At 50.7% G+C, this 20720-nt stretch overlaps 1 protein-coding gene across 1 annotated transcript; it reads right to left on the minus strand.

Annotated features, from left to right (window-relative positions):
* Nucleotides 1-1225: 1225 nt before the first annotated feature.
* On the minus strand, nt 1226-9683 carry RND1 (Rho family GTPase 1). The gene is made up of 5 exons (XM_080812052.1): nt 7680-9683; nt 6782-6869; nt 4062-4171; nt 3055-3189; nt 1226-2328 (listed from the first exon to the last, which is right to left on the minus strand). Exons 1-5 carry the CDS (start codon nt 7797-7799, stop codon nt 2083-2085), a joined length of 699 nt encoding a protein of 232 aa, XP_080668178.1. The 5' UTR covers nt 7800-9683; the 3' UTR covers nt 1226-2082.
* Nucleotides 9684-20720: the final 11037 nt, after the last annotated feature.

The following is a 20720-nucleotide window of genomic DNA, read 5'->3' on the forward strand; positions in this document are numbered from 1 at the left end:
CAACATGGCTAACAATAAGGAGCCCATGGGAGTATAGTTAACATTGAGACCCAGTCGGAATCCTTACTCCATTACTTACTAGCAGTATGATCTTGTGCAAGTTATATAGCATCTCTGACTTTTCTCTTTCCTCTTTTATAAAATAGGAGTATTTCTTGCCTCACAGACTAGTATAACAGTTTTTTTTTTTAAAGTGCATATTCTGGAGTCCAGCTGCTGGATTTGTATCTGGGTTCTATCACTTTCTAACCGTGTGACCTTGGACATATTAACTAACTTCTCTGAACTTCAGTTTCCTTATCCGTAAAAGGAGGTAGATAGTACACCGTAGGGTTAGCACAGAATTAAGTAACATAGAAAGAACTCATAAGTGCCCTTGACCCATAATAAACATTTAACAAATGTTAGCTATTATCATTTATAAAGTTAAGTGTGATAATCCAGGTAAAGCTCTCAGCAGTGCTGGGCACATAGTAGGAGCTCAATACATAGTAACTTTTTATTTCCAGCGCACTGTGAAACTTGGAAAAAAGAGCTGTAAGCAACTGAAAGGAGGGGATGTTAAGGTTCCTGAGCTGCCATCAAAAGGCAATGGAACCAGGAGGTCAAGAAAGCAAAAGACGTTACCTCTCCTTCAACTCGTAGGAAACTGGAACCCTAGGAACTGCCCCTGAACCGCCGCTTCAGTCCATCCCATGGTCTGCAGGGGCTGGAATTTCAGTGGCTTGAATCCTCTACCGAGGATTTCACCAAACCTTGTCTCTCTCCTCTAGATTCTCTAAGGCAGTGTTTCTCAACCAGGAGTGATATTGCCCCCAGAGGATATTTAACAGTATCTGGAGACATTGTGATTGTGGGGGGTGGGGGGGGCACGAGGGTTGCTACCGACATCTAGCAGGTGGAGACCAGGGATGATGCTAAACATCCTCCAATGCACGAGACAGGCCCCAGCATCAAAGGCATGACCTAGGCTAAAATGTCATTCGTTCCAAGGTTGAGAAACCCCAGCCTGGGGCTAAAGAGCTCTTCATTGGCTTATTGGACTTGGGCAGGATTTGGGTGAGACAGCGAGGAGGGGGAAAGGGAAACCCTTGTTGGAGATGCCGGGGAACAGCAGAGGCGGCCACTCTGCGACCCACAGAAAGGGCCCCAGGATAGCTTCTTCCTTGTGAGCAAACACCAAACAAGGAGAACGGAGAAAGAAACGAAGAAAACGGAGCCAAATGCTTTGTATGTGTTATATTTTTCATTAATAAATAGGTTTTTCTTCTTTAAACACAGAACATAGAACAGATTGAAACACTCCCCCCTCCCCCCAATTCCAAAGACAAGAGTCTATAAAACAAATGCCAGCTGTACTGCCCTAAGGGCAGAAGAAGTCTGGTGACCCCCACCCAGCCCTGCCCCCTGCAGCACCACCACCCCCACACTGCAAGAGAAGGGGGTCTGGGGCTTCTCCCTTGGACCCTGGGGACTTAGGTGAGAAGCATATGAATGTATGATGTCACCTCTCCATGAGGCATGGGCTATGCAAAGATGAGGTTTCCTTCTCATTGGCTCTGACCAGCTCCTGCCCTTCTGGTTTTCAGTTATGAAGCACCAGGGCTCAGCTCCCAAGGGAGCCGCCTCTTGGCTTCCCCACTCCACTTCTGTGCGGCTTCCTCAGAGGGGAAGGGAAGGGCTCGGGGACCCCTCCCGTCCCCTGGCCCACATGGAAGCGCTGTGTAGAAGAGGCATGATGCTGAAGGTGAGGCTCCTAGAGGCCCCCAAGCCCATGAGGCCAGCATGCCCCCCACACCCCCACACCTTTCCTTCCTCTGGAGCAGGGGGGGGACACTGGGGCAGCCACCCCCACCACAACCTAGTGCCTGGCTTGGGGTGTGATGGTTCTTTCTCAGTGTCAGGTCCTCAAGCCGGGCCTGGCTCTTTCCTTGTCCCGTTCCTGTCTCCTTCCAAGCCCTCACCGTGGCCGTCTGAAAAACGCATGTCCAGTGTCCTAAATTGTCCCATCCTCCCTCTCCCCCGTGCCTCTGCAACCCAAGGGAGGAAGTGGGAGGTTGCCTCCCTTCTCCGACCCCCACTTCACATAATGGAACAGCTTTTGGCCTTTTCCTTCTTGAAGGTAGACGAGATGAGTTCGGAACGACTGGGGAGGTGAAGCAGTCGCTTGGAGAGGCTTCGGACAGGGCTCTTTGGGGGCACCGGGCTGGGCTTGTTCAGACACACCATGGACGCCGTCCGGAAGATGCTGTGGATACTCTTTTCTGAGGTGAAAGCTGAGCCTTCCAGGTAGATTTCTGCACCCAGCTGCTTGGCTATTGCACAGCCCTGTGGAGGGGGTGAGGTCATCAAGGCTGTTGTCCCACATGGCTCCGAGACACTGCCTTCTGTCTTAATGGTACTCCCCCAGGCTCCTCCCGATGAGACAAGGGCCAGTCTCCCACCACCACCCTCTGCTGATGATTTTCTGAAGGGGAAGCCTAAGTGCACCTCACTATCACCTGCAACGCTTCTAGAACGATCCTGATGCCAGACCAAGTAAATCAGAATTTCTGTGGGTAGGCATTCATACTTTTAAGAGCTCCCCAGATGATTCTAACAGGAACCACTGGTTTAAAAGAAATGAGCCTTATGCTCCCACGTGTGAAAGAAATTACCCAGGAATTTCATGAGAAACGCAGTTTCTGTATCTTACTCCTAGAGTGACTCGATAGGTATGGAGTCAGGAATTCTAATAAGCACCTCTGGTGATTCTAAGGCAGGCAGTCAGCAAAAAACAATCTGAGAAAGACTAGCGCACACAGGAATGGCTCACCTGCCAACCTATGGAATGAATCGGGGTAAAGAGTTGCCTACCGCCTCTAGCAAGATGACCGGTCTGCTGATTAGAGATGGCTCCCCAGAACACCAGTTCTCCCTTGCCAAAGTGAGATCTTGAGCAAGGGCCACATTTCAAGTCCTTTGTCTGTAGCCTTCTGCACCCCATCCCACCCCAACACGTGTGTGTGTGACACGTACGTGCACGCGTGCACGCACACACACACACACACACACCTGCTCATAGGAGATAGGTGCCTGTTTCTGGTGGGACAGCTCCATCAGTGTGCTCAGGTCTGTTCGCAGGTCTGTCTTGCAGCCAATAAGCAAAACACGGGTGCTAGGACAATAATCTAGGATTTCCGTCCTCCACTGAAGAGCCATGTTGGGGGGGGGATGGCGGGGAGGAAGAAGGAAGAAGAGTCAGTGGCTGACAGCTACCTGGAGAAGCCCAGCGGGCAACATCACACACGCCATCCAGCATATCACCAGCCCAGCCCTCCCTGAGTCACACAGCATCACCAATGCTCTAATTACATCATCTTCCCACCGGTGAGAACTCTGGGGCCACAGGAGTGCTGACCCCGAGAGCCTGCCCCTCATTCAACAGCCCAGTTCACCAAAGGAAGCACAGGGGCAAAATCTCCTCCCACTCTCTGCCAAGCATGTGGGGCATAGCTCTGCCCTCTCCACCCAGTGAAAGGGCTTCACGGGTCCAGAAAGCCAGGAGGAACAGGGAGGAAGCCAACCAGTCTCTTCCCAAGGAAAGGAGATAATCCCAAAGTCTTCTGGAAAACGACTTCCACAGGGTGGGAGACTCTTCAGGATGGGCAGACTTTGGCCCCCGAGACCAGGTGTTTCCTACCTGCATGGCTTGCCCAGTCCTAGTGGGCTTGGAATCAAAGGCAACAGAAGCTCCCTGCAAATGCCCCCTATCTAAGCCTCAAACTCGTCACAGAAAGGTTCTGACTCTTGATCCTTCACTTTCAGCGTCTTCAACACCACCCTCCCTTGCTGGGCCTCTGGCAGAGCAGTACGGGCTATGGCAAGGGCAGGGGGCAGAGAGGGAGGGAGTCTGGGTTCTAGCCCCAGAGCTGGAGCTAATGGTACGGTCTTAGGCAAATCACTTCCTTCCCTGGCCTCAGTTTCTTCCTGTTACAGAAGAGGGGACTGGACAGCAAGGTCCCTGAGATTCCTTTCTGTTCTCCAGCTGAGCTGGAGGCTGCCCAGTTGCCCAGACTCACCTTCTTGAGTGCACTATCCACTGTCTCCGGGCGGCTGATATCAAAGCATAGTAACACCGCGTCCGAGTCGCTGTAGCAGAGTGGACGGACGTTGTCGTAGTAGGGAGATCCTGGTATGCAGGAGAAAGAGCTGATGGTGAGCCATGGCATTTGCCCTTCCTAAGCCCAACGAGCCCTAGGAATCCTGTTCTTGACCCCTAGGTTAGCTGGCTCTACCCACCTCCCCAGGGAATAGGCTGCAGCTTAAAATGTTGGGACCCGACTGCCTGCCAGAAAGCAATACAGAAATATCATCTTCCTTAGTCCTGAAAAAGGGAAAAGGGGAAACAAAAACGGGGGCACAGACTATATTCTGGCCCTGTCCCCTACAGTGGGCTTAATTTCAGGTCTGCCAGTTTTATGAGTCCCAGAGGAGGACGCTCCCACCCCTGCGGAGAGACCAGGGCTTGGGTCAGGTGTCTAGATAGAGTCTGCCTGCTGCCCAACCTCTGCTCCCTGCTTCTGCTCCAGGGTCTCTCCAAAGAAGAAACAAACCTGCCTGTTACATAACTGGCTGCCTGGCTTCTTTGCCATGGGGTCAGAACTCTAGGAGGCTGAAAGGGGAGGAGGAACAGCATGGATTCAGTGCCTTACTCTTTCCGCCTGTGAAAAGCTGCAGCCTCTATCCCCCAAGATCTCAGGGAGGCAGTTTCAAAGAGAGCAGCACCCATAGCTAAGGATCTGGAGGCTCGAGGAAGGGTCCTTCACCGGGAGGGCAGCAGGCGCTGCAGACCCAGGTGGCCCAGCATGGGAGAACACTAGGGGCTCAGCCTGCCCCCAACCCTCCACCCTGGGGAAGGAACAGTAGCAGATTTGGAACCCAGACAATCCGTGCTCAGAATAGCAAGCAGCCCCTCTCCCTGCACCGCAATCGCCATGGAAACTGGGGGGAATCCAAGCTGGGGTGGGGGTTTGGTTGTAAAAAAAAAAAAAGAAAGAAAGAAAGAAAGAGTAAAGAGGAGTTGCAATAACTATCTGCTCCTTCAGCAATCCGCCCCCATCCCCTGTCTGAGGTGGGGTCTTAGCTCACCAGCACTGAGCAAAGGGAGCACTGCAGCACTAGGGAAGGGGGAGGGGAGGGGAGGAGGCCTCCATTCTGGCTCCAGGCAATCCCCCTCCCCTAAGACCAGCAAGTGAATAAGGGGAACAGGCTCGACCCTGGCCCCGATTTTGGGAAGCCCCAATCCCACACACCGCCATCACTTCTTCCTTCCTTGTGAGCACCTAATTTGAAAGAAGGAGTTGGAGGATGACTGATAGGCTGCATCCCTTCTGAAATTGGGGGGTGGGGATGCGACACCAGGAACAGACACCACTTTGCTGACTTTCCATTATCTGGACTGGGATTCAAGGGCTGCATTCTGAAGTGGGGGCAGGGCAGGGGCACTCTGGGGCAGTGGTAGTAAAAAGAGATGAGCTGCAGTAAGATTCTGGGAAGACTCAGGAGGTGGGCAGGGTAGGGCAGCCGAAACCCCATACATTCTGCAGCCGAGCTGCATTCCGGTCGGATCCAGCCAGCATAGCACAGTCCAGGATAACCAGAACCCTGCCTCCCAACCCCTGGAACTGCATCAGAGGAAGGCATACCAGGTGGAGGAATTTCTGTTTTGCTTTGTTTGGGGGAGGGGGGAAGCAAGGGGAAGGCTCATTTTCTGTTTATCTTCCCCCCCTCACCCCCAATCTTTTCAGACCTCAAAAATTAGACCATGGGACCAACAGCTCTTAGAGGAATAGGATGGCATATTTATTATATGTAACAGGAAACCCCTAGTGATTTACACAGATCCCCTTTGAACTTAGCCTGAATGTGCATTTTTGGAGGGTGGATTTTATTTTCTTTCTGTTACTCTGGGCTTTTAGTCCTTAATTATGACTTGGAGCCCAGTCTATTAAAAAAGAACTGGGGTAAAAGAGATAATGGGAAGGGATCAAAATCAAAGCAAAGGACAGCTAGCACTCAGGGTTTAGGGTTGAGAGGAAAAATATTGCTTTCTACATTCCAGAAAGACCCAGCATCTTCTACCTCAGCCCAGTATGGTAGGGTGGGGGTGGAGGGGGTGACTGTCACAGCCACCCCCCTCCCTGCACTATCTACAACGAGACTGTGCCCCACATTAAAGCCATCTTCCCCACCCTCCAAAACATCGATGATGCATCGCTTCATCCCTGAGCCGCAGCGGTATGACAAGTGGAACCGAGCTGCGGCAGGCGGACAGCAGTGGCCCAAGATGGAATGCAGGAGAGAAAACTGAGTCAGGAGCAGTACTTCCCCAAAGCAGGCTTGTCTCCCAGCCTCAACCACCACTGCCTCCAGCAGCATGGACTCCTGCCTCTTATCTGGCTTGGCTATGGGGCAGTAAAGGCAGGGGTGGGAGGACACGGAGGGCAGGGGCTGGAAATGGAGAATCCCCGCCTGACTGCCCCCCAGTTATATTCATGGGTCCATTCACCTCACCATCCCAGCCCTCTGAAAGGAGCTAGACCCAGAGAAGTGGCTTCTGGGGCTCATTCACTCTGTGCCCCTGGACATGCCAAGGGAATCTTCAGGTCCCCTTCTGTCAGTTTCCCAGCCGGCATCATACACAGTCCTCCCCAGCAAAGAGGGAAACAATTTCTTAAAGACAGCAACTGTAACAGACCAGTGGGGGTGGGAAGGGGGCATCTGGGGCCAGCAGTCTTACCTGAGGTGTCCCAGAGACTGAGCTCCACCCTTTGTTCCTCTGTCTCCAAGCAGGCCGTGTAATTCTCAAACACGGTGGGCACATATGTCTGTGAAAAGGGAGGAGCTCGTCACACCCTGGGCTCCCCTACTTTCATAACCCTCTGTTTGGTGCTGGCTACACAGGAAGCCACTCATCCTATGAGATACTACAGTGGCAGGAGATGAGGGGCAGGGGAAGGAAGCGGAGGGGAGGGGGATGCTTGGGGCAGGAGGCACACATGGGACAGGAAGGAGGGCAGTGTAGAGGCACAGGCACTTTGCTCCATGGAAAAAAGAAATCTGAATGACTTCCAGTGGGGGATAAGCCCCCTCCCTTCCCGCTCCCCCACCCCAATCCTAGATGGTCAGAGAGGCAAACACACAGATTTCTCTCCTCTCCAGACTTGTATGTCTCCGGATTTTTGAGCCCCAAGAAAATGCTAGCTCTTTATCTTCTCCCACAAGCCTCTGTGACCAGGAGGGCAGCAGAAGCCCGCCTGGAGACGGGCTCGCAGAACCTCTGAGGAGGGGATGAGGAGACTGGCAGGTATTACGTCAAGAAGAAACCCCAGACTCTCAGATGCCTCCTGTTCCCTCTCCCGAGAGCAGACCCCGGGATAAAGGGAGGGAGGAGGGCATCTGATCGGGGCCTATGGGTGAAGAGGTGAGGAGGAGCCAGCGGGGCGGCAGAAGTGGAACAGGTCTCAGGGGAGGCTGAGGCAGGGCGGTCCTCCAGCCGGGCGGCTGAGGATGGGGCAGGGTGGCGTGCGGTAAGCTGAGGGGGAGCTAGGTCCCCCTCACCCCCGGCAGGTGGGAGTCTAGCCCCAGGGAAGACAGGCAGGCAAGGAGAAAAGCTGGCCAGCGGGCGGGCCGCTCACCTCGGGATAGCAGTCCTTAGCTAACACCTGTAACATCGCCGTCTTCCCGCACTGCACGTCCCCCACCAGAACGAGCTTACATCTGGCCACGACTGGCTGGGGGGCCCGTCTCTCCTTCATGGCTGTAGCCTCCGCGGGACGTGGACTCAGAGTCGGAGAGGAGAGGGTTGCGCCAGGTGCGTCTCGGCACAAAAACTCAGCCGGGATGCTCGCCTCCCTCCAAATGAAAAGGAGGCTGGCACGGCCGCCTTATATCGCCCCGGCTGAGCCAATCACAAGAGGAGGCGGACTCTGTCAGGGCCAATCCCTGAGGTGGGATCCCCTCCGGCAGCCAATGGTAGGAGAATCTGAGTCAGTGCCCTTTTCCTCCCTTCCCTTTCTCTTAAAGCTGTATCTTTGCTTCCTCTGCAAGGGGATTCCCACGCTGTTTGCATTTGTATTAGGAAGGGGGGAGGGGGGCGTGAAGCAAAATTAATGGTCCTGAGTGTCCATCAATTAGTGTCAAAAGCAAACTGGCCATGAAGGCAGAAAATGAGGTCAAGCTGGCTCTGTCCCAAGAGAAAAGCAGGATCTGCCTCAACTACAGACAGGTGGCAGCCGGGCTGGGGGGTGGGACGGTGACCCCACAGATCTCTGACCTCTTTGTTCCGTCTAATACCCATCCAAATTACTTCTGGCTTCCTCTCCCAGAGACTCCTGCCGTACACCTTTACCAGCTCCCGCTGTACCCCTTTCAACGCCCAAGTCTGGAATCGCCTTCACCATAGATCGACAGATAGGTAATAGATAGATAGATAGGTAGATGGATGGATAGATAGGTAGATAGATAGATAGATCGATCTTCTTGCATCGTCTAGAAAAAAACCATACAGTTCCTGACCCAGAGATGGGCAGAGAGAAAGGAATGAAGGTGTCTGGCAACTGGGGATGACATAGAAGAAGAGAACAAAGCAAACAAAGTCCCTCTTGGGCCAGATCACTTCTCACCCCTTGCCAAGCTGCTTAAGGGTGTTTGTTCTGCCACCCAGGGTCCGCTTCCTGGATGAATCAGGCACAGGTCCAGTTCCAGGTTGATACCTACTCATGCAGACACACTCTGTGTGTCATCTGGTTAAAGTCCAGATTGGAAGACTGGGCCTGGGACTCTGGGATCAGTAGGCTGGAGGGCAACCCAAGGTTGAGAGGAGCTACGTAACTGCCTACCAGCCCTGCCCCTCAGAGCCGTGGCATGTTAAGGAGCCTCTCCCCTAGTCAGAACTGTGGAATATACACAGCTTGAATAGCCCACTGATTATTCAGGAACAAAAACAGTCTAAATAAGGCCTCTAGGAATCAGGGATTGGAGTAAAGCTGATCTTAGGCAAAAATGAGAGCACCCTGGAGTTTATCATTAGGTCCCTTCTTCTTTTCTAGCTTAGCACCTCTGGAGCCTGCTCTGGGTCTTGTCCCATCTGAGCTCTACCTTCATTGCTGTCCTACCCAGGCATACTTCCCCTGATGTAAAGGATGTTTAGGGATGCCTGGGTGGCCAGGTGGTTAAGCATCAGCCTCCAGCATAGGTCATGATCTCCAGGTCCTAGGATCAAACTTCACCTCAGGCACCCAGCTCAGCAGGGAGTTTGCTTCTCCCACTCTCTCTCCCCCTGCTTATGCTCTCTCTCTCAAATGAGTAAATTTTTAAAATCTTTAAAAATTAAAATAAGAATAAAAATAAATAAATAGGGGCACCTGGGTGGTTCAGATGGTTAAGCATCTGCTTTTGGCTCAGGTCATGATCTCCATTTCCTGGGATAGAGGCCCAAGTCGGGCTCCCAGCTCAGTAAGGAGTCTGCTTCTCCCTCTCCCTCTACCTCTCCTCCCTGCTCATGCTCTCTCTCTCTCTCTCTCTCTGTCTCAGATGAATAAATAAAATCTTTAAAAATAAAGCAATGAATAAATAAAGGATGTTTATAAACTTTTCCCAGACCCAAAGGGACAGACCTCTAAGAGTGAGCTTTCTAATGCTCTCTATAGACTGGAGAACGGAGGTTATCTTGAGAATATAGCCTAACCTGTGTGCCTCTTATCAAATCCTGTGGCATCCAGTCCAAATTACTTGGTTGAGGGTTCCGGGACTAAGTGTAGCATGGTCCTCTGCTCATCTCCTGAGACGTCCCTTCGTAAGGGAACCTCAGAGTAGTAAGACTCATCCAGGGGCCACCATAGCCTCCACTCCCAGGCTCTCTGGAAGTTCCCCCCCCCCCCACTTCATCTCCAAGGCCTCGTTCTCATCCCCCAGATGATATTCTGGCTGTAGAGTTTGTCCTCTTCTTGCCCTTTTTCAGCAGGCTGACAGCCGCTCTGAACTGCCCATAAGTACGCTTTGGGAGAGTTCCAGGAACAGCTGTAAGATTACAGACTGCCTCAACCTGGTGTCCTTTCCCTCAGCCTGACCTTTTCTTCCTCTTCCTCACCCTCAGTCTCATCTGGACTCAGTTCTGGAGCCCTCTGTGGGGTTCCCATACATCCTCTTAACACTTAACTCAGTTAAGCCCCCATTGGACTCCAAATCCCAAAGGCTTTAGCCCTCTTTCTCCCCCATCTTCTCTACCAGCCTCCCCCCATACACCCTCTCCACCAGCCACTCGGAAGAAACATTCCATGGAAGTGAAAACTTTTCCCTGCCACCCAAACATCTTCCTCTGGCTTCTAACAAGATTGCTATTCTGGAGCTCCTCTGAGACAGGAATTCTGGGAGCCTGTGCTAACATTGATTCCTGCCTGGGTGGCTGTGTCTCAGGGCAGGGCAGCGGGAAGCCTGAGCTATGAGACAAAGCAGCCCCCACCATGGTTGATTTGCAAGACAGTTAGTGGGTCACATGGTTATGAGTTGTGGTGGGAAAAGAGATGTGTGTGTATGTCTGTATGTGAGTTCAGAAGGCAGCGTGGCAACTTGAAGAGAGAACGGAGTCAAAGTTCAGCAGGTGTGGGTTTTGGATCCTGCTCTGCCCTTAACAAGCTGTTAGGATGTTTGCCTAAGTCACTTCCTTCTCTGGGCCCGTACCTTGCATGTAAGTGAAGGGTTTGGGTTGGAGAATGGGGTTCTTAGTTTTTCTTTCCCTTCCTTCCTTCCTTCCTTTCTCTCTCTCTCTCTCTTTCTTTCTTGTTAGACTCCCTTCCCTAAGTTTGTTTAAACCTTTTCCAAGTCTCTTTATTTAAAAATCCATAGTCAGAGTAATAAACTTACAAGGTGGCTCTTTACTATCAAGAAAGAGGTTATACTTGAAAACCTTATCCTAAAGTGGAAGAAGCCGGCCACAGAAGACCTCATATTGTCTGATTCCATTTGTGTGAAATATTCCGAGTAGACGGACTGAAGAAACAGCAGATAGGTGAGTGGCTGCCTGGGGCCATCAGGATCAGGGGAATGGGGAGTGACTGCTACTGGATTTGAGGTGTCTTTGCGGGGGTGATGAAAATCTAAATTTGATCAGGTGATGGTTGCATAATTCTGTGAAAATACTAAAAACCACTGAACTGTACAGTTCAAATTGGCCAATTATATGGTATGTAAATCATATCTTAATAAATCTGTTACTTTAAAAAATAAGGTTATAATCCCAAATCTTACTCATATAGTCTCCTTTACCTTATTTTTTTTAGAAGGCTTTGTGTGTGTGTGTGTGGAAATACTCAAACTTTAAAAAGGGAAAAAGAAGGGGCACCTGGCTGGCTCAGTCGTTAAGCGTCTGCCTTCAGCTCAGATCATGATCCCAGGGTCCTGGGATTTAGTCCCACATAGGGCTCCCTGCTCGGTGGGAAGTCTGCTTCTTCCTCTCCCACTCCCCCTACTTGTGTTCCCTCTCTCACTGTGTCTCTCTGTCAAATAAATAAATAAAATAGTTTATTTTAAAAAGGGGAGAAAGAATAACACGATGAATCCCTATGCACCTGTTACCCAACTTCAATAATTACCATCATAATCTTGCTCCATTTATTCCCCCCACCCACCTCCCCTCATTACACCTGTACTGGATGATTTCCAAACACACATTAGACATTATATCGTTTAATCCATAAATATGTCAGTACTCATCTCCAACAGCAATGTGTTAACATAACCGTAATACCATGATCACAACTAAAAATAAATAACTCACTCCTTAGTATCATCAAATATCCAGTCAGTGTTACTATTTTCCCAACTGGATCATACATTGATTTAATCTAAAACGAGGCACACATGTTGAATCTGGTTGATATGGCTTTTAAATGTCTTCTATTTCATAGGTTCTATCTCCCTTTTTTCCCCTTGTGATTCATTTGTTGAAAAAAGCAAGTTGTTTATTCTACAGTGTCCTCCAGATTTGGGATTTTGCTGATTACATCTTCATGGTGTTGTTTACATGTAGTAAAGCTCCTTTACACATTAAGTCTTATGTAGAATCCCAAAACACGCACACAAAAAAGATGAAAAACCAAACGGTTCTGGTTGAATGAGAATGAGGGACTTGGAGTGGGGCTCAGTCAGTCTCCCCTCCCCAAACTACAGGGGACATGGTTTAAAAACCACTAGCCTGGATAGGATAGCATGATGTGGGGGATGTGTGTGTGTGTGTCTGTCTGTGTCTGTCTGTGTCTGTGTGTGTGTACCACAGGTTCAAAGCTCAGGACTGCCCTATCTTTTTTTGGCTCTGATTACTCTGATAAATTCCTTATCTGGGACAGTGACATAATACACAAAGGAGTCCAGGGTGAGGGCAAATTCAAATTCACTCAGACTCTTACCAGAGGGTACACAAGCCCAGTCTTTCTCTGCCCAAGGGATTCTTACAAAGAGCTCCCAGGCAACCTGCCACCTACATCCCCTATGAGTGTGGCGGGATGATGCCCTTTCTCTTTCTTAAGGGGACCAGAGTTCCCCTCATAGGACTCTGGTGCCTTGTTCCTTTAGTCTAAAGCCAAAACTTCTCATGATCTCAAGGATCTCTGGCTCCAAGCACTGGGGAACCCCTGACCTTTGGGCATTTTAGCTGGAGCAGCCCCTGGAGTGCTAACCAAGTTTTAAAGACTCAGTGCTTGCCTTCAGAGAGTTTACAGAAGTGAGGCAGAAGAAAGCAAGACTGCTTTGGGTAATTACCACCAAGTGCGGTAGGAGTGATGAGAAGGGAGAGTTCAGATCTGGTTACATTATCAGGAAGGTGATAGAAGAGGGTCTCAATTCTTTCTAAAAATATTTTATTTTATTTATTTATTTATTTATTTATTTATTTATTTATTTATTTGAGAGAGACAGAAGGACAAGCAGACTCTGAGCTGAGCATGGAGCCTGATGCGAAGATCTATCCCACAACACCAAGATCATGACATGAGCTGAAAACAAAAGTCTTAACCGAGTCAGACATTTAACTGAATGAGCCGCCCGGGTGCCCCCAGGGTCTTGATTCTGATATAAGACTGGTGAGGGAAGAGCAAGGATGCAGGAAAATGCTAAGCCTGCCCAGGGACTGAAGAATCCATCTGATTGACCGAAAGGATGAGTCAGGGTAGGGAGTGGGGCGCTTTGCCTGAGAACAGGATTAGGAAAGGAAATCTGGTGCTAAAATATCATAAAATAGGAGCTGGCTCAGTCAGAGGAACATGTGACTCTTGATTGTGGGGTCATGAGTTCAAGCCCCACATTGGGTGTAGAGATTACTTAAATAAATTAAACTTTTTAAAAATTAAATAAATAAATAAATAAATAAAATACCATAGAATGCACTTAAAACCAAAATATAGGAGTCTGTAGTTTAAAAACATTACATAGGGGCCTGGGTGGCTCAGTGGGTTAAGCCGCTGCCTTCAGCTCGGGTCATGGTCTCAGGGTCCTGGGATCCAGTCCCGTGTTGGGCTTTCTGTTCAGCGGGGAGTCTGCTTCCCTCTCTCTCTCTCTGCCTGCCTCTCTACCTACCTGTGATCTCTCTCTGTTGGATAAATAAATAAAATCTTAAAAAAAAAAACATTACATAAAGTGTATACCTATATGTGGCTCCTGATTCTCAATGCCCTCCAGTCAAAGACCAGCAACAGTGTTAGTGGAACAAAGCTGGGTGTAGGGATTCATTTCCACAACGGGAACAGGCACCGTGGTGGAGCTGTGGGCATCCGGGGAAAGGGGGATAGAAAGGACCTGGGATTTGGACTTTTATTTGTTGTTTTAGGGAGAGGTCAAAGAAGCGAGGCTTTGCTCTGTTATCAGAAAGCTGGGGAGTTCTGTGATTGGGAAATTTAATACATCTTATGAGAAGGTGGGAGGAGTACCACTGGGCCAAAAGTGGGATGGGTGGAAGAAAAAGCAGCCACTGCCATGGGCTGGGATAGGGGGTGTTTGGTCATATTTGTGGCTTGGACAATGTCCTTGCTTTTGTCTGAGTTCGGGTGTGACTACAGGGAAGTCTTGTTCTTGACCTAGCATGGTCAGAGAGTGGCCTGGCTTGATGGTGATATTCTGGGAAACTGTTTATGTTCCCCGGGAGAAAACCAAAGCCAAGGTGTGAGTGCCAGGCCCATTCCTGGGGCTTTTCCCCTTCTCATGCTCTTCTGCATTCCTCTTCTTGGGAGCTGGGTGTTGTTACAGGAGTCTGGTGAGAGACTAGAAGGAGAAACAAAAGGAAAGAGGAGAATTTCCCAAGAAAACTTTCTAGAGGAAGTAGCACTGAGCTGGAAGGTAAAGCAAGAACGAGATGCTGAAGAGGGCAGGTGGGTTCCTGGGTGGGTCAGTTGGTTAAGTGTCCGCCTTTGGCTCAGGTTATGATCCCGGCGTCCTGGGATCAAGCCCCCATCCGGCTCCCTACTTGGCGGGAAGCGTGCTTCTCCCTCCGCCATGCATTCTCTCTCTCTTTCTCTAATAAGTAAATAAAAATTTATTAAAAAAAAAAAAGTTGGGCCAGGATATAGGGAATATTCTAGGGGAATGGGGTAACTTAGAAGCAAGAGACAGAAGTCTGGAAAGAGGACCTGGGAACGCATATGTACGTGTGTGAGAGTAAAGATATACATAGGAGGAGAAAAGACACACACACAAAGCTCTGTGAGCTGGACTGAGATTTAGGAGGAAGGTATGGGAATGGCAGAGGGTGGGGTAGTCGGAGAAATGGGAAAAAGTCTGTGTTCTGTCTGGTTCCAACCTGGCTGGAGGAACGGAGGAGCAGAAGGTAGCCAGAGGAAACACAGCTATAACCAGAGCAGGCACTTGGAGCGGGAGACTGGTGAGACCACAGCTGCAGGCCTGCCTGCCTTCTCTCACCATCGCCAGGGCTGGGGCAGGACCGAGGTGGCCACTTGCTGGGTGAGTAGTAGGGAGGCCTCGTGCCGGGGTTGGGGGCCAGAATCTTCAGGGAGGAAAACACCTCAGAAACATGGGAGTGAGCTGGACAAGGGTGTGGACCCTAAGCCACACCTACTCCCAAGTCCATCCTCCCACGTAGCAATTCCCTTGGCCTCCTCTGCTTCTCTCTGCCTTCTTACCACCTCCCTGGGGAGCCTCACCTGGGTTCCTTGATCTGGTCCCTCTTGATCAGGCAAAGATGGACATAAGTGTAACTCCCCTCTACCTCTCCCCATATATCTTATCTGCAAAAGTGAGGCAAATGTGTTCTGGCAGGAGCTCCAAGGAGACTGTTCTATCTCTAAATGGCTAGATTCAAAACAAAACCAAGAAACCACATAGATCATGGCCATCCTCGGGTTAAGCTTTCGCATGGGGTCAGGTTCACCTTGAATAAAATCCAAGTTCTTATCCTGGCTTCTGGAGTCATGCATGACCTGCCCTTGACCTGCCCTTGCCCCCAGCTGGCCTCCTCCCCTGCAGTCTTCCTCCCACTATGCTCCAGCCATACTGAATTTGGTTTGATTCCTCCAACAATGGCTTTCCAACTTTCTGTCGACAAGTCACAGTCAGTAATAACATGTTAATCACAACCCAAAACATATACACACTCACGCTTATATACATACCCATTTATGTATATATACACATAGATAGCACACAGACACACGTATACATCTACATTTATATTGAAATTAAAATGTGCCAAAGCATTTACTTTGGAAATTAGGTTCAGGCCTTTTACTGCTCTCCCTGTGCCAGGAATGCCCTTCTTGAAGGTCCCAGTTGGTACCTTTTCATCCCCTAGATCTCGTGTTTAGTGTCACCTACCCAGAGGAGTCACTTAGGCTAAAGTTGCCATGCAATCATTCGCTTTCATGTTCTCTGGCATTTGTCACTACAATATTTTCTGGTTTATGTTCTTTGTCGACTGATTTTCTTTTTTTTTAATTGCTTGTCTTTCTCCTCTGTTCTGATAAGGTTGGGGTGGGGGGGGAGAGTGCGGCTGAGCCTTTTCCGTGTGGTTCCTACCTTTCCCTGGGGTCTTGAACAGTGCCGGGACCACAGCCGGTGCTCAGGAAGTATTTGCAGACCTGAAGGAATGACTGAATCAAGACTCTTTCTCCCTTTGGGCCCTAGTATTGTCATCTACAGAATTCGAACTTGGATTTGCTCTCTGAGAGCCCTTCTGGTTGTACCTACAGTCAGTCTTCAAGGACACACCAGAGAATGTACTCCAGGCAGCAGGGTCCAGCAGGGAGAGAGGAAGACTGCAGGGTCTGATGGTCAGGCAGTCACCCGTCTACCCGCAATCCTATGTCCCGCTGAAGACACGGCCTTACTTCCAGGCTGGCGAAAGCCAAGGGTAGAAGCCCAGGCGCCAAGCAAATGATGAGAAGGTAGAACTGGAGGCAGCCAGACACAATGAAACCAGCCCTGTTGTCTTCTCTCTGTGTCCTGTGCTCCACCTGCATCGTCTCACTCAGTCCTCAGTGCTCCGAGGGGAGAAGGGGATCGTCGGCATGCTGGCTCAGGAGTCAGCCAGGCCACATTCCCAGCCTGACTCCCACACCTCCAGAGGCAGCACAGGTAGGAGTGCGGGCTGGAGCCCCTGGCCTGCCTGGATCCAAGTCCGTACCCTCACAGTCACTAGTCATCAGAGTCACTAGTCATGGGACCTCAGGTAGGTTACCCGACCTCTCCCCGAGCTTTCTTTAGTATTGCCAAGACATTACTGGCCTTGCCTCATGTTCTTTCCAGGCCTCCCTACGGGGTGCAAGTCTTAAGTGAACTGGGAGTCTCCATGCAGCCCGCCTTCCACCTGCCCGCAGGGCCCCGCCAGCCTCCGGGGCAGGAGCTTATGGGAGCCTGGCCTCGGCGCTGGGTGGGTTGAGGTCCTGCGTCCAGGGTGCAGCGCAGTCTAACTCGTGACCTTCCTTAAGCCTTGACCTCTGGGAGCCTCAGCTTCCCCAGCAAGGACTTCGGATTTCCTGAGCCAGAGGTTTCATCCACAGCTAGGACATTCTTTGCTGGCCAGCCTCAGTCTCTCCAACCCTTCCACTTCCTCTTCCCCGAAGGAGTCAGGAGAGTTGCCAGAGAGCCCCGAAGGCTGTTCTTAGGAAGCCTGTCCTTCCCTCTTCCAGTATTGTGCGGACTGAGTGAGTCCCTTTCTCTGTCTCCCCAGGCGAGTTCTCAGCCCTTCCCACATCTTTCCTTCGCACCTTCCCTGTGTCACCTGTGCCTTCTGACACTGGCGGCGGCCTGGAGTCCATCCCAGTGACTCTGGCTGCCAGGTGAACCGAATTGAGGGAAATAGGGCTGCGAAACAGCCCTGCGTCCTGGGGGGGCCCTCTGTTGGGGGAGTAAGAGCTTCACCATCAAGGCCTCTGCCACTGCAGCGCACTGCGCTGAGGGCTCTCCTCCAAGTATTGCGCTGAGATCTCTCTGCAGCTGTCCTAGGTAAACACAGTTTTCCTGAGGATGAAGCCTCAAAATAGTCGGGGGAAGAGGGGTGCCGGTCCCCAGTTCCTCTGATGCCCTAGCTCCTTCTTTGAATCAGTGGGACAAGCCAAGAACTGCCTGGATAGAGTTGCCTCTTCCGAAGGGAGAAAAAAATGCAACAGTGGGGGAAGTTTCCAGGAGGGAAGCAAGATAAAAATATAACCAGGATAAAAGACCCAGAGGCACGTACAGTTCAGAATTGCGTTACAATCTGCTTTGATCGGTGCTGAAGGGGTGGGAGAGGCAGAGTGATGAAACATGGGTGGGGTAAGTCTGGGAATTTTCAACTGAAGGTAAGGAGGTAGCTGCGGGAGGTAGAGTTGAAGATCGGTCAGGGGAAACGAGGGCCTCCACCCTCAGGCCTGTGAGGAACCCAACCATCAGGAAGGTGCTAGTGTGTGAACTGTGTTTATTTTTTCCTAAGTCTAAAAATACAGTGAAAAGGAAACACACACACACACACAAACTAAACTAACCAGAAATGGGGAAAAGTGGTCAAGCCACGGCTGAGAAACCAGAGGCAGGAATTTCAGGAACTGGGATCTCAGTGACCGGAGCATGGAAATTCCACCCCATGACGAGTTCAGGAGAGCTGCCAGCTTCCGATAAGAGTCCTGAGAGCACTTTACAGCAGCCCGGGGTGGGGCAGAGAGGGAACGCGGCCCACCGTGGTTGGCGGGGGGAGGTTCATGCCTCCCAGGTTAAGGACCTGGCACCTTGAGGGCTATCAGGGTGGAGCGAAAAGCTGTGGGGGTCTACCATTTCACCGTCTCTCACTGTAACAAACATTCTTCACAACAGCCCCTTACTCAGCGCTCAGCAGATGCCACCAAGCTTGAGATACTAACCCCCTTTACAGATGAGGACCAGGAAGCACAGAGAGGTTAAGTAATTTGCCTAAGGTCTCACAGCTGGCAAATGGCGGAGCTAGGGACCATTTGGAGCTCACAGATCCCTTTTGTGGATCTGATAGAAGCTGTGTACCCAGTACCCCAAAAAAGGCTTGTAATGAACTTAAATACAACATTTTAGATTCACTTCCCTTCAAAGAGCCCCTGAACCCCTTCCACAGTAAAGCAATTGGATATTAGGGTCAATGTCGAAGTATCAGCCACCCCAGCCCCAACCAGGAAACAAAGCAACAGTGTACACGGGGGGAGGGTGCCCACCGCCCCTCAGAACCCCCGCTGTCCTGGGACCTGGGGTTTGCCCTTACTGGTTCACGAGGTCTCCCCAGCCCGTTCTGGTTGGGGTGGGGACAGGGGTGGCAGGTGGGAGGGGGCGGGCTGGGAAAGCTATAATGGGCTCTGCAGAGAAGCCAGAATTGTGCTGTGCTGGAGGACAATGCTTCTCCTCACCCCCTCAGGGTATCCTTTTCGGGTAGAGATTTGGAACTGCCTGGACTAGAAGAGATGAAGGCCTCCTCCCTTAATTAAATGCCCAGGGGTTGCTATGGAAACCAGAGCTTCCAAATCCTGGCCAGACAATGGGGAGAGGAGCTGCCTCCCGCCCAGACAAGTGAAGCTTTAGGGGCCTTGCTGGGGACAAGACTGGGGGCCAGAGGGTGAGAAAAAGGGGGTGCTAGCAACGAGCTCAGTCTCTCCTCTCCCTGGAACTGTGGGAAGGGGCCTCTCAGAAGCCAGGGGTCTGCCTGAGACAGGGAGGGGCGATGCTCCTGGAAAGGGAAGGGAATGGGGGTGGGGTAGTGGGAGCCAGGCACTGCCCAGAACTGAACACCTCCTTTGTTCCCAGAGGAGAAAGCCAGCCAAGTTGGTAAACAAAGGGAAGAGGCCAGAGGGCAGACAGCTAAGTGATAAGGCCTGGAACTGTGAAAAGCTGAGTAATGGAGCCTGACAGAGGGAGGGGAATCTTGAGTCCCACTGAGACCGGTAGAAGGTTTGCACACCGTGTCATTCTGACGCATAGAGTCAGCAGAACCGTGTGGGGCCCACAGAGACACACACCCTGCAGAAGGAGTGTGTGACAAAGCATGATGGGGCTTTGGTGACACTCAGACCCCCTATGCCCTTGTACCCCTAACTCCCCTCTGGAGTCCACTCTTCGAAGCCATCCTTTGGAATGTCTCTTTAGGATAGGAGAGGACTGTCTTCATTATCAGCTTGGACTCCCTTCCACACACGGGAACGGGGCAGGCTGGCTTCAGGGACTTTAGCCTGTCACCTCAGCGGAGGGGGAAGACCCCCATTCTGAAACCATGACGATACACATCCCCCATCAGTGTTCCTGTGCCAGGCACTGTGCTGAAGGCAACAAGCAATCTCTCTTTCATGCCCCTTCCAACTCTGTCAGGTAAAAACTACCATCTTCCCTTAGAGAAAGGAGCCCGAGGGGAAGTCAGATCAAGCCAGCAGGTCTCAACAACCATTAAGTGCAGAGCTGAGATTTAAACCGAGGTTTGTCTGAGGTTCGTCTGACTAACGCCTGTGTGCCTTACCACTTTCACCATCTTTGCTCCAAAAACCTCTTGGAAACTTCTCTGAGCAAGCCCACTCTGTTCTCATCCCTTCACTCTCCCACTCGGTGTTACCTAAATACTTCTATAGAAGCAGTTCCCAATCCGTAAGCTGGTTATCTAAAGGGTTTATATATAACTTGGCTGTTTGGAACCCAAACACATTTTTCCCAGAGAAAAAGTATTAAATGGGTCCAGAAAGACCGTTTGACCCAGAACGAAGCTGACAATGGTATATCTAGTTCAGGACTAGCCCGGGGCCCCAACCATCCCTAATAACATTGTTTCCTGGGGAAATACATCCCCAGTTACACTGGGGAGGAAGAAACACCTCTCTTTTCTCACTTTCTCCTCCCTGTTCCCCTTATCCTGCTGGCCTTGTATTCCAGGTGGGGGTGGCTGGGGAGGATGATAATAATTCATAAATCAGGCTACATCCTGTGTGCTGACCAAGCGGGGTGTTTCTTGAGAAAGGGGAACAGAGTAGAGAAGGGCTAAGAAACCTGGCCTACCAAAACTGAAAGAACTGTTTAGGTGACACAGAGAAGGATCGAGGGCAGAAGGAGTGAACATGATGGCTGCCTGCAGCTCTGTAATACAAAGACTATCTTGATTGTATCCAGCTGCAAAGGGCCAAACTAGGACCAAGAAGTAACTGGGAGTCCAATTTTTCTTCGATAAGGAAGACTGTCTAACTATTAAATCTCTTCAAAAGTAG

Source organism: Martes martes (genome assembly GCF_963455335.1).
Source record: "Martes martes genome assembly, chromosome: 8".
Classification (NCBI taxonomy): Eukaryota; Metazoa; Chordata; class Mammalia; order Carnivora; family Mustelidae; genus Martes; species Martes martes.

Bases quoted from the DNA above. Each gene is read 5' to 3' on its own strand.
- RND1 (XM_080812052.1), bottom strand. From the start codon at position 7,799: ATGAAGGAGAGACGGGCCCCCCAGCCAGTCGTGGCCAGATGTAAGCTC. The intron at 4,172-6,781 runs GTAAGACTGCTG...CCTGCATACCAG, and splicing joins CAGTCTCTGGGACACCTCAG to GATCTCCCTACTACGACAAC. The intron at 3,190-4,061 runs GTGAGTCTGGGC...ATGGCTCTTCAG, and splicing joins TGGATAGTGCACTCAAGAAG to TGGAGGACGGAAATCCTAGA.